At 42.1% G+C, this 14,090-nt stretch overlaps 1 protein-coding gene across 5 annotated transcripts in view; it reads right to left on the reverse strand.

Moving 5' to 3' along the window:
* RERE (arginine-glutamic acid dipeptide repeats) overlaps positions 1-14,090 on the reverse strand; it is a 423,275-nt gene that overhangs the window by 157,964 nt on the left and 251,221 nt on the right. For all 5 annotated transcript variants that reach the window (XM_042949976.1, XM_042949978.1, XM_042949977.1 and 2 more), the window contains 2 exons: positions 13,093-13,198; positions 11,619-11,715 (listed from right to left, as the gene is read on the reverse strand). In XM_042949976.1, coding sequence (XP_042805910.1) covers positions 11,619-11,715; positions 13,093-13,198 — 203 coding nt within the window. The remainder of the gene's footprint in view (positions 1-11,618; positions 11,716-13,092; positions 13,199-14,090) is intronic.

The following is a 14,090-nucleotide window of genomic DNA, read 5'->3' on the forward strand; positions in this document are numbered from 1 at the left end:
AAACTAATGAATGAGGTCACCCACTGGTATGTCCTCTTCTATGTGACTGCGTGAAAGGTACTGGTTTTTGTATATCAATTTCATATCCCACTACCGAACTGCATTCTTTATTATTTGATACAGTTTAATCACTGGTTCTCTAAGGCTTTCCAGGTATGTTATCTGTTATTTGCAAATAAACACAGTTTTACTTCTTTTCTATCCTTTCTTAAAACCAATTATACTGAACCTCTCACGCAATGTGGAAAGTAATGGAAACAGGCACCCTCGCCTTGATCCTGATCTCAGTGGAAAGGTCTTTCAGGTATTACTATTAAATATGATACTAACTTCAGACATAATCATTGCTTTGGAAATATGGAGGTTCCCCCCCTCAGATTTAATAATATGGTGTATGATATTAGCAGAGTCTCTAATAGTGAACCTACCTTGCATTCCTGGAATAAATCCCAGTTGGTCATAATGTCACTTTTAACGAGATATTAAAATTTTTTCAGGATCTCATTAATTAGTTTTACTGTTTTATTCCTCATTAATTTCTTTTTTATTTTTGTTTCCTTCTCTGTACTTTTTTGTTGTTGTTCATAACAGCTTTTATTCATACTAGCCTAGAAACAACCCAAATGTCCTTCAATAAGGAAGTGGGTAACAAATCATTGTATATTTGTGTTTTTTTTTAATTTTTTTTTTATTGTTTATTATTTTCGAGAGAGAGAAAGACAGAGAGCAAACAGGGCAGGGGCAGAGAGAGAGGAAGACACAGAATCAGAAGCGGGCTCCAGGCTCTGAGCGCTCAGGACAGAGCCTGACGTGGGGCTTGAACTCAGACCGCGAGATCATGACCTGAGCTGCAGTCGGCCGTCCAACCGACTGAGCCACCCAGGCGCCCCAAATCATTGTATGTTTGAAGATGAAATACTACCCAACAATACAAAGGAAAGAAGTACTGGTACATAGCACCTCAAGAGAAAAAGTCTCAGACATTAAATTCTGAGTAAAAGAAGCCAGGGACACAGAAAGCACAGACCGTATGATTCCGTTTATATGAATGAATTTCTAGAACAGGCAAGATTCATCTATGGTGAGAGAAATCAGAATAGTGGTTGCTTCAGGGGGGGAGGCTTTGAGAGGAGAGTAGCTTAAGGGAACTTTCTGGGCTGGTGGGAATATTCCCTGCCTTGTTAAGGGTCAAACAGATTTATCAAAACTTACAAAAATGTAAACTTAAAATGTGTACTTTACCGTATAAACATTTTTAAAGTATTAGGGTAAAATAAAACAGTAAGACTCAGTAGCACGTAGCCACGGCCGATTAAAGCTGCTGCTCTTGGCAGCTAACGAGCCATCCGGTACGGAGCAGAGCCGAAGACAGAGCAGGTAAGCCCACCTTGGTTGGCCTCCATTTTGAAATATTTTTCCTGTTGCCTCTTGCTGAAGCTGGGAGGTTACGTTTTGAAGTGTGTGTGCGAGAGAGCGAGAGAGCGAGCGAGAGAGAGAGTAGCATTTTAAGCATTCAGTATTTTTTTTCTCCAGAGCACTCTTTTCATCTTGCTCTTTTTCTCTCTCAAAAGCGGTACGTTCTTTGGCAGTGTTTGTGGAATGAAGCCGGAGAGACTGTTAAGAGGAAGTCGCCATCACTACCAGCTTACCAAAATAGCGGATTCGGAGCCTCCGAAGTCCTATACACCCTACTTCTAATGTGATGCTTCATTATTAACAGAAACATGACTACAGACTGGGAAGCCCCCTATTCCCGGGGCCTCTCATTCATCAGTAACAAAGGCTTCCTGTAGGATAATCGTTCCGGTAGTCCTTGGGGTGGTGGCCGCACCGTTCCACCCTGGGCACCGCGCGGTCTGACAAATGCTCCGGCTGGTGGGAGGAGGGCATCGGAAGGGGATGAAGGAGAAGAGAGCCGCCTTACAAGGAGAGACTACAAATGGAAACCTGGCCCAGAAATTCATTCCATCAAAACTATTCATAACCGGGGAAGTCTCTGTATATCCCCAGGGCCACGCAAACGTCAGAGAAGCCTGGAAAGAGGGACACAGACACGTACAGAAGGCTTACAGCCACAGGCCTGCCTACAGCTTTTATTATGACCCTTGCCTGAAAACAAAGGAAAAGAAAGATTTTGAGACAGAGTCAGTGTCTTGTCAGCTGTAAGCCATTTGACTCATGACAGGTATAGAATTTTTCTAAAGTTTCTTTTCCGTGTTTCATTCTGTTTCTCTTGCCTTCCTATAGGTTATGTGACATTTTATAGGATTCCTCTTGATTCATTTACGGTGCTTTGAGAATATCCCTCCACGGTCTCCCCAAGAGTTGCTCGAAGTGTAACCACTTCCATTACCTCCACGTGGACCCCCCCGCCTGTCCGCTCTTACACGCGGTGGTCTTAAGCGTTTCTTCTACATACACTGAGCTCCACATCATTGCATTTTGATTGATTTGTTGCTCTTTTTATCATTTAAGCTGGGAACTTAATCGTTCAATTTCATTTTTTCATTGCAGTTGATGTGTTTAGTATCACTAGTTTTCCTTTGATCGGCGCTTTAAATGCATGCCATAGATGTTAGTACATAGTATTTTTCCTGTTGTTTTTAAAAATTTCTTTAATTTCAGTGTTTATTTCCTCTTCTGCTCAGAGGTTGTTTAAAGTTTTATTTTCTTTAAGCTTTATATTTTAATTCCAGTATAGTTAACATACGATGTTATATTAGTTTCAGGAACAGGGTACAGTGATTCAACAATCGTATTCACTGCTCAGTGCTCACCAGGACAAGCACCCTCTTGATCCCCATCACCTGTTTCCCCCATCCTCCAGCCCCCTCCCTTCTGGCGACCACCAGTTTGTTCTCTGTAGTGAGGAAACAGAAGTTTTACATTTCCAAGTGAAATTCTGGCCTTTCTGGTTTTTGTTTTTAAACTCTGGTTTTACTGCCTTTTACTCACATGAATGTTTTCTTTATGATCTAACATACAATCAATTTTTGAGAATATGCCAAGGTACAAAGAAAGAACGCATATTCTCGGGGCACCTGGGTGGCTCAGTCGGTTAAGCATCCGACCCTTGATTTCTGCTCAGGTCATGATCTCATGGTTCGTGAGATCAAGCCCCACTTTGGGCTCCGCACCGAAGGTGCAGAGCCTGCTGGGGGTTCATTCTCTCTCACTCTCCCCCTCTCCGCATCCCTCCCATACTCACACACGTGCTCTCTAAATAAAGAAATCAACACTTTTGAAAAAAGCATATTCTCTATTATTAGGGTATAGCGGTTTCTATATATGCCTATAAGATTAAATACACAGAAATAAATGTGACAAGAATGGGAACATCTTTATGCGGAAAATTCTTCTTAAACGCTCCTGAGAGACACCAAAGTAAACATGAACAAATGGAAAAACGTCCCCTGTTCTCGGATGTAAGAACTCAACATGGCATTTCCCCACAGAATTGATCTATCAATTCAATGCTATCCTAATACAAATATCAACAAGCTATTTAAGAGACTGAAACAGGTTGCTACGAAGATGCACACGAAAAACAGATAACTGAGAAAAGCGGACACTATCAGTGGCACAGCAAAAAATACTAAGACGCCTCCACAGCTAAAAGAGCACGGCGGCGGCACCCAGACAGACAAGACAACAGACTAACGAGTCTAGGACACACAAGGAAAATGAGACACGACAAAGGTGGCATCTCGAGCCACTGAGGAGAAACAGACTCGGCGGTCCATGTGCTGAGAGAGCTGGGAGCGCGAGAGAGGCTTGTTAATACCCGGTGCTGGGACAGCTGGGCACAAGGCCTCAGTAGGTCAGGTACAGGGAGAGGCTTCTAGCCACGACTCCGTCCTCAGGGAATAAATGAAAAACACTGACAACTCTGACTGGATAACAGTAAGCTTTGCAGAATTTTTTTAAAACCATAAAAGAAAACCAGCAAGTGGGAGAAAACATTTGCGACACACACAACAGAAAATGCTAAAGAACTTTTAGAGACAAAAGACCAAACAGCAAACACACAAACAAACAAAATAAAACAAAACAAAACCTAAAGGAAATGACATGAACAGATAACACACACACACACACACCCTTTAAATATATGAAAAAATGCTCACACTCATTCACTGTTAGCAAAATAAAGTAAAACAATACCGAGATCCTATTTCTCACCTATCAGACTGGCACAACTAAAACGAAATAGGACAGCACATGCTGCTAGGGACACAGGGCATGCAAAGTGGTATTTGCTTTCTGGAGGAAAACCACCTACACATAAGCCTTTCAACCCAGAAATCTCTCTCCGATGAATCCGCCCCGAAGATTCACATCTGACAATGAGGAAATACACATGCACAAGGACACCGGCTGCAGCGTCATTTATGACTGGAACATCCTGGAAACACCTTCAAAGCCCACACAGCAGAGCTCCATGCGAGAGGGAATGACGGAGACCTCCATCAGCGGATACGGAGCGGTTTCTAAGGTGTAACGTTAAGTAAAAACAGCAAACGCAGAAGAGTAGCTATGGCATGCTACTCTTCATACAAGACAGAAGAGGCTATAACAAAACAGCTATGTATTTGCTCATTTGAAATGAAAAAGTGCAGGAAGGAAAAACTAAGAAGTAAGGCGAGCAGTTACGGAGAGCAGGCGGGAAGGAAAGAAATGGGGATGGGAGCGTGTAAGAGAGTTGAAAACCACGTATCTGTCTGCAGCCCTGACCGTCAGAACCACAGCCATAGTCCGCATGCCCTCGCACATCCAAAAATTAACAAGAGTCCCTACCGACCAGGAGGGACCAAAAGTGGAGCGCAAAGTCTAACAGTGAACCTAACCGTAGTACAAAGAGAGAACACGGCCACTTACAGAGGTATCCAAGAGCAGAACTGACCTAAACGACTTTGGAAGACAGTGTCTTGCCTATAGATTACATGGCTAAAGACAAAAATTTAGTCAGTAAATCTGTTTCTCACAGGGACATGGGTTACAAATTCTAAAACTATGTGTATTCCTGAAGCGAATAAAAATAAGTAAATATATTTCGACAATGAGAGCAGAGTTTTTCGCTTTTGAAGAAAGAAGGTACAAAAAGAGATACAATAAAATGAACCCTGTGCTGTCAGACAGGAAACCTGCCTTCCCTCTCTGCTCTGGGCCATGTGACGATACAAGAAGTCGGCAGTGTGCAAACCAGAAGGATCTCAGCAGAACAGGCTGGCACTCTGATCTCAGACCAACAGCCTCCGGAGCTGTCAGAAATAAATTTCTGTTGTTTCTAAGCCACCCAATCTGTGCTATTTTGTTACAGAAGTTTGAATTAAGACATTAGTGAAATTCAAACAGGGTCTTCAGTTCAACTGTATTGTACTAATGCTAATTTCCTGGATCTGATAACCACGCAGGGGTTCTGTCAGATGTTAACACTGAGGAAGACTGGGGGAGGGATGGATGGAAACGCAGTACTCACAACTTTTTGTGCGTCTAAAAGCAGCTCCACGTAAAGAATTTTTAAAAGACTGAGAAGTATCCAAGGGCACAGAGAGTATATTGTTCAGCTGGGTGTTCCCAGCACCTCAGAGCCCTTGCCCAGCTAGCAGCGCCAGGACACGGGAAGGAAGGAAGGAAGGAAGGAAGGAAGGAAGGAAGGAAGGAAGGAAAGAAGGAAGGAAAGAAGGAAGGAAAGAAGGAAGGAAAGAAGGAAGGAAAGAATGAAGGGAAGGAAGGAAGGAAGGAAGGAAGGAAGGAAGGAAGGAAGGAAGGAAAGGGAAGGAAGGAAGGAAGGAAGGAAAGGAAGGAATGAAGGGAAGGAAGGAAGGAAGGAAGGAAGGAAGGAAGGAAGGAAGGAAGGAAGGAAGGGGAAAGAATGAAGGGAAGGAAGGAAGGAAGAAAGGAAGGAAGGAAGGAAAGAATGAAGGGAAGAAAGGAAGGAAGGAAGGAAGGAAGGAAGGAAGGAAAGAAAGAATGAAGGGAAGGAAGGAAGGAAGGAAAGAATGAAGGGAAGGAAGGAAGGAAGGAAAGAAAGAAGGGAAGGAAGGAAGGAAGGAAGGAAAGGAAGAAAGGAAGGAAGGAATGAATGAAGGGAAGAAAGGAAGGAAGGGAAGGAAGGAAGGAAAGAAGGAAGGAAAGAAGGAAGGAAGGGAAGAAGGAAGGAAGGAAGGAAACAATGAAGGGAAGGAAGGAAGGAAAGAAGGAAAGAATGAAGGGAGGGAAGGAAGGAAGGAAAGAATGAAGGGAAGGAAGGAAGGAAGGAAGGAAGGAAGGAAAGGAAGGAAGGAAGGAAGGAAGGGAAGAAGGAAGGAAGGAAGGAAAGAATGAAGGGAGGGAGGGAAGGAAGGAAGGAAGGAAGGAAGGAAGGAAGGAAGGGAAGGAAGGGGAGGGAAGGGAAGGGAAGGGAAGGAAGGAAGGGAATGAAGGAAAGAATGAAGGGAAGGGAAGGGAAGGAAAGGGAAGGGAAGGGAAGGGAAGGGAGGAAGGGAGGAAGGGAGGAAAGAAAGAAAGAAAGAAAGAAAGAAAGAAAGAAAGAAAGAAAGAAAGAATAAAATGACCATCAAGCTATGGTGTCTAATGAAGTACTTAAGCACATACGGACAAAACAATAAAAATGCTGTAGGTCGAAGTTATTTTACATATTAAAACAACAGTTGATCAAAGCCAGGAAATGAACCCTGGAACTGTAAAACTAAATGCTCTGAGGCGTCCGGACACTCTTCAGGGGACCCACAGGAGCTAAAGGAGTTGTGTCAGTGCCAAAAATGGCTGGGGAACTGCGTGGAGATGTACTCAGTCTGCATCAATCACTGCATGTACAACCCTAGCTGCCCAGAACAAAGTGAAGAGATCAATTAATTCAGGATGAAAAGGGGAAGATTAGAAGCCCTGCAGAGCGAGGCTAGGGTTTTCTGGCTGGGAAAGGCTCCAGAAAACTCACTCTAGAACATATTCCTATATGTTCCCATATTCCTATATGTCAAACGTCTTCCTAGGAAGACGAATTCCTAGCCAAGATGACAGCTTGGCACCTGCCCTACCTGAGGACATGTTTTTCCCCATGTTTTTACAGCCCTTCAGTCGTTGAGACATTTACGATATTTGGGAATTCACGGTTACAGGTACACAGTAAACCTGAAAATGCTGCCCAGGTCACATGCTCACAATCCAATCACAAAGCAATCTCTCTAGATCCTTTCTTTGATCATCAATAAAACATGATCCTTAGGGTGAAAAAGAAGTAACATAGCAAACAAACTGCAAGCTATAATTTTTATTTAGCGTAATAAAATTTATCTGCTTGTTCTCAGAGCAGGTTTATCTGCTCATTCTCGGAGCTTCTAAAGGTGGCTCCTGGAGCTCAACTCTCCCTCCCGTACCCGAAGTAATCGGAACAGCCAGTCAATCCAGCCAAGAGGCCACAGAAAAGTAAAATAAATGGATGCTGAATAATTGTACCATCAATAACTTGGTACAGAACTACGTTTAATTGCATTTTTTCTTTTCTTCCTTTTTTGCTTTAAGAACCAATTCAGGGGCACCTGGGTAGCTCAGTCGCTCAAGCATCCAACTTCGGCTCAGGTCATGATCTCATGGCTTGTGAGTTCGAGCCCCGTGTCAGGCTCTGTGCTGATAGCTCCGAGCCTGGAGCCTCCTTCGGTTTCTCTCTCCCTCCCTCTCTCAAATAAATAAGCATCAAAAAAAAAAAAAAAAAAAAAAAAAAGAACCCAATTCAGATTCAATGACCGTAAGCACACCCCATGCTACTGAGTGTGAGGCACTCTGAGAGACCCTTTCACATCCATTATCTGACTGGATGTAGGACCAAAATATGTGTGTTTGCTTCAGGGTTCCGTCACTTAATCACGCGGCCTTGCGTAAGCTTGTCAAAAGGATGCCTCAAAAGTTTAACAAACTTGACCTTGGTGAAAAAACTATGTGGCAGAGCCAGGATTCAAACTGCAGCCTTCTCGTCGTAGTCTGGTGTTTTTTCTATCATACCAGCATGGGCCCAAAATACTTAGCTACTGGGGAGAACTCAAAACTACTTCTCTCAGGATACTAACTGCACCATATGGCTACTGATAAATGTAATGAAAAGAAAACAAACAGCCGGAGAAACTTAGCCTGAAAGGCAGGGATGAGGGACGGCCAAGGCAAGACTTAAAACACAGCAGCCAAGCAGCGGTGCTGGACCTCAACACAGGTCTCCGTAACGAACGGTCCCACAGTCCCTCTGGGAGTGAATGTCGTTTGGGGAAGGAAATGCTCATCTTACAGAAAACAGACTGCAGAGGAATTCTGTCTCCCTTCTGATTCTTGAGGGCTAGAGGACAAAGCGCTCCCTCCCCCTTTATCACCTGACCCTCACACCAGCTTGAAAGAGAGAAAGCACTGCAGCACTTTCCTCCTTGGGGAACTGCCATGGCAGGAGCCACCTCAGAATTACGGGTCCCAGGAGCCCACTGAGCTGAGCGCTATGATCTTTGACAAGAAGGGTGCTAAGCACTAACGCTATCAGTCTTTTTCTTTCTTTTTTTCTCTTCCATGTTTGCCACTACATTCATCTGACCCTTTTTCACGTTCCTACAAACTATTTTGTCTCTTTCAAAACTGAATTTATTTTTTACTTTTCTAAATGTTTATTTATTTTTGAGAGAAAGAGAGACAGAGTGTGAGCAGAGGAAGGACAGAGAGAGAAGGACACACAGAATCCAAAGCAGGCTCCAGGCTCTGAACTGTCCGCATAGAGCCTGATGCAGGGCTCAAACTCACAAGTGGTGAGATCATGACCTGAGCAAAGTCAGATGCTTAACCGACTAAGCCACGCAAGCCCCCCAAAGCTGAATTTATTTTTGGCAGAACTGCTTGATATCTATAGAGGAAGAAAAATTCTTCCTGTGGATAACTGGGCAGGAAATAAGTGGAAGAAAAAACTAAAGTTTCATCTCCCCAGCCCACACTGTATTTTAAAATTAATCTAGTTTTGCTAAAATGAAAGAGAACAATAAAGATTCCTGGGGGAGAAATCTGCTTTTATGGGAAAAGATCTTACAGGAAGCGCTCTGTTGCTGAGAGCCTGGCGAGATTACTAAGTAGTAACAGTAAGAACCATACAGATGAGCTCAAATGTCAGACAAATGCAGTTTGTCTGCAATACAGATGCAGACAAACGTCAAGCCAGCCACAAGTATTTACTAAGCACCTACTAGGCCAGATCATTCAATAACTGTGTGACCACTACGATCCGCAATCTTTGGGGAAAAAAATCCAATTGTCAGGTTATACACAGAGGTTCTATTTGAAGCTAACAAAATCAAATTTGAGACGACGGCTAGAATGCAACCACTTTATGACCACTTCAAAGAAAATACCACAGGAAGAAAAGACTAGTCCGTAAGGGTTCTGGTCACATACACAGTGAAAAGAAGATAAGGAATTACCAATAGCATTCCAGCCCTTTGGTGGCCAGGGAAGGGACAGTGACTACACAATTACATATCTCCAGAAAGTATCTGACTGGAAACCCAGTAAAAGTATGTTTACTAGGTCCAGGTGGAATTACGTGGGACAACTGGTTCTTCTAAAAAGGGTAAAACAGTATAAAATGATTCCACAAATCTGAATAGCCGCTAATATTCAAATATATTCATTTCCAGTAAATCTATCAAAACACATTGAATAACCACCGTTATGTGTCTCACATATGTATTTATTAATGTTTGTTTATTTTTGAGAGAGAAAGAGCATGAGCAGGGGAGGGGGCAGAGAGAGAGGGAGACACAGAATCTTAAGCATGTCCAGGCTCCAGGCTCCAGGCTCCAGGCTCCAAGCTGTCAGCACAGAACCCGGGGTGGGGCTCAAACTCACAAGCCGGGAAATCATGACCTGACCCGAAGTCAGACACTCAACTGACTGAGCCACCCAGTCGCCCTGTCACATCTTTATTTAACTTTAACTCCACGTTTTTTAAAATCATTTACCTCAACCAATGACACAAGATGAAAATAGGAGGGGAGAAGCATATATATCAAGATAAGAAAGTATTTCAAGATCAAGCCACTTGTCTTCACCAACAATTTAATGGTTCCATCCATCTATCCAAACTTCCATTAACTTGCTTCATTCAGTGTTCGAGTTTAAGATTGCAAAGTCACTGCCACAAAGACACGAAAGGCTTCTGGGAGCTTTGGAAGACGTTGATAAAACACCAGAGAAATTCTCTAAATGTATCTAAAGTCTTGTAAAAAGCCAAATCTAACCATATTCGCTCCTTCCCCTACAGCAGGGATTGGCCAATCTGGCCCAATGCCCGTTTTTATACAGTTGCAGAACAAACAATAGCTTTTACATTTTTAAATGGCTAAAAAAGAAATCAGAAGAAGAATAATATCTCCTGACGTGGAAATTAAATGAAATTCAAATGTCAGCGTCCATAGTTATTGGTGCACAGCACCTCATTTATTTACTTGTCGCCTATGACTGTTGCCCTACAATGGCTGAGCTGAGTAGCTGCGAAGGAGATCATAGGAAAGATATTCTGGCCCAAAACATTGACCCAAACCTGCCCTAAAAGTTGCTACTAATTCGCCTTGAAATAACTGGCTTTAGCTATATAGCTTTGCACAGGAGACTCCAGATGGTTTCACTGAACGCCATTTGAGCAACATAATGCAGAAATTATTGGATCTCATTATAGCTCAGTTAAAAGCAAGTAAATCCCTATGACTTTTTTTTTTTCTATTCTTTAACAAAGAAAGTAGTCTTTCACCACTTTATTCTTTCTGGTTGGGAAAGAATTACAAAACTATTACTTGTCTTACTTCCTCTACTACTTAAGAAGCCCACAGTCTTCCACATACATGCGAAATATACCAGGATGAAGGTGTGTGTGTGTGTGTGTGTGTGTGTGTGTGTGTGTGTGTGTGTGTACACGCACGCATATATCACCTTTTCCTGAAAGGGACAGAAGACGCCAGAAAGTGCAAAGTAGGGGCTTATGGTCACTCTTTGGCATAATTACCTAAGAGTATCTGCAATGTTACCTCCTTCCTCAGAATAAAATCTTCAATATATTCTCCCTAACGCCAAGCTTTCTGGTAGGAAATTTTTCATACATACAAAAAATTCAAAGAATAAACAGGTTGCTAAAACTTCCTATAAACCTTGCTTAGACTCTCAAGCCATGCTGCCATATTTGTTTCACCCATCTCTCCACCTTTTCTAGTGGAAGTAACTGATTCTTGAGAAAATAATCTGCAGACCATCATGTCACCCTAAGAACTTCAGCAACCAGTGCCGGGATACTAATTTTCAATACCAGCATACTACTGAGGACACAAAGATACAAAACTACAGAGAGGGCGTCAAAATTTTTTTCTTAAATTGGTTTCTTTTCTCCCACACAGATTAGTGAAGGTACAGGTAACCTCTGAAATCCCAATCATCCACAAAGTTAACACTGGAGTGAATGGTGCTGTACTAACTTGTACTGAGACCACAAGAGTAGTCTGATTAATATCATGATTATCAAAAGAGACCCAGATGGCTTAGGCTGCTCGACCCGCCATGCTCGACGGCCGCTCCTTCACAGCAAAGACCATGTCTCTGGCGCTCACCTGAGGGCAGCAGCATGATACGTGTCAACGTAGTCAGAAATGAAGAGCTCTCGGTTCTTGATGACCGGGTCTGTAATGACAAGTTCTCTTCCAGAGTCTGTCAAAAAAATTAATTGAGAGGATATTAAAATTGAGCCTCCCAAAACATTTAGGAAAATTTTTGCTAGATTTTTCTTTCAGGTTCACCTCCCACTAAAGAAAGTACAATAAATAACCAGGTCTGGTCAGGAGGAATAATGTATGGCAGGCATAACAGGAAACAAGTATCTTGCTGGATGTGTTTTACACCCTTATTAAATCCCCACAGTTTGCTGAAATGCATTAAGCAATTAATGAAAAAACGAAGAAAAAACGAAGAAAAAAACAGAAGAAACAATGATCACATTTTAGCAAACGTGTAAATTACTGACATAATTAATGATCCTGTTTAATTTCTTATTGCTAAATATTCCAGGATGGAGTGAAATTGCACTGTTTCTGTAGAAAAAAATAACCAAGTTACTATTTTTAATCAGGAACCATAATTTAACTGCCTTAACAGAAATTTTTATAGTTTTCAAGGAAGAAAAGCCTAATGAGTTATAAAAGAACATCATTCCTCAAAACTGTTTGGCTACGCTTTGTTGACTCAGAAGCAGTGCGGACGAGTGGGAAAGGAAGAGTAGGGGCAGCTGGATCCCAGCCTGGCCAGGCCCGCTGAGAAGACATGTCGCCTTGGCAACTCCTTGAGCATCTCATGTGCCTCGATTTCCTCATCTGAAAGTGGGTAGTGACAAATTCTAACTCATATGATTAATGGGTGACAAATGTGAATCAGTTAAGCGTGAGGCCCAACACTTGAAAACTCAGTAAAAATGCATGATTATACACATCTGAACAAACACAATACACATTTTATGTGCGTATCTCACATGTCAACAGAGTTACTGGGTAGAAACTACAATGCCAGAGCAAGAAAAACTAAGAATCTCTGAACTACCTTCCTGATTATTCTGAAAGTTAAGACGCAAACTGAATTGCAAACCCTTCAGGAAAGCTATGCTTTCAAAACTGAAGTTCACAGCCCTGGATGCAGAGAAGTTCAATCATAGAGATTATTGAAAAGGAGAAAAGAAATAAAACGGAATCATGATGTTTTCGGTATTATTAGCTCATCATTAGGGGAGAAAAAGGAATTTTAGAAATGAAATTACTGTTATTTCCAAAGAAGAGCTATCTCTAGTCCAAGTTTAAGGGGAAGATGTTATTGGCGTATCTCTCTGGTTGTTTGGGGTTTTTTTAAGGCAAAAATAATGAACGAACTCAGCAAAACTAAATAAATAAACAAATAAACATTCCCGTAATGCTCTCAGTTATGAAAAGCTTTTTTAGAGAAAGTTTTTCATAGTGGTTATCTCCATTTAATGAATGTTTTAAGAAATAACCTTGTCCAAAGCTAGAAAACGTAAGAATCAAACCAGAAGGACTTATTTACCATTTTCGTTATGCCGATCCTGAACCAAATGCTGGTACACAGAATCTGGAACTTCAGACTGACGGTAGTACCATTTGACGTTCATGAGTAGATGGTCCCTCTTACTCTGAAAAGGAAAATCTAACAGCATTAGGAACAGGATTTCGGGTGCCCACAGCTGTATACCATACCCATGATCAAAAGCCCCTGTAAACAGGTGGAGAGGCAGAGAGGGAGACTCACAATTACCACAGGGCCACAAAAATACAGAAGTCAATGATAAGGTCAAAATTATTTTTAATCCCAGCCTTAGCATCCCTCTGACCCTACTGCTCAAAACCTTAATCCAGGAAACCAAAGGAGACCAAACTTGAACCTATAAATCTCCCCCCAGCTTGATTAATTCAATCAATAGTATAGTTTTATTTAGCATTAACTATACAAAACTACACGAATACATCCTTCTTCTATCTTAATTCTTCAACATTTTGGTAAGTATTTATAAACTGCATTAGCACAGTGTCAAGGCCTTTAAAGGCAATAAGTTAGAAAAACCTTACCGTGCAAGGCCTGGCACAAAGTCATGTCTCCAAGGTGTGCCAATCACCCAGACTAATTACATCCCCATCCACGTTATCGCTACAAGGCAAACTAATACAGCAAACTATGGGTGGTGGTGAAGGTACGAGGAGTCCACGGAGCAGGGACCCTATCTTAATTGTCTTCCGATTTCCAGAGAACAGAACTTGTACATAAATATTTGTGAATAATAATGAGTTCTATGATGATCAGGGGCCCCTAAATGTTTGTGGGACACTGAAACATGTTATGCCCAGAAGTCAACTTTGTTCCTGGTTATGCTTCCGTTCAAAGCATAAAGGATGAAACACTGCCCTTCTATTTGAAGGCTATGGGGCTACAGCCTGAGGGAGACTGTCTTGGTACACCTCGGTCGTGAGACCTCTGAACACGGCAGTGCACCAAGGCTTCCCATGGCCTCATAAAGTAATTCCTAACCC

Source organism: Panthera leo, chromosome C1 (assembly GCF_018350215.1).
Source record: "Panthera leo isolate Ple1 chromosome C1, P.leo_Ple1_pat1.1, whole genome shotgun sequence".
Taxonomy (NCBI): domain Eukaryota; kingdom Metazoa; phylum Chordata; class Mammalia; order Carnivora; family Felidae; genus Panthera; species Panthera leo.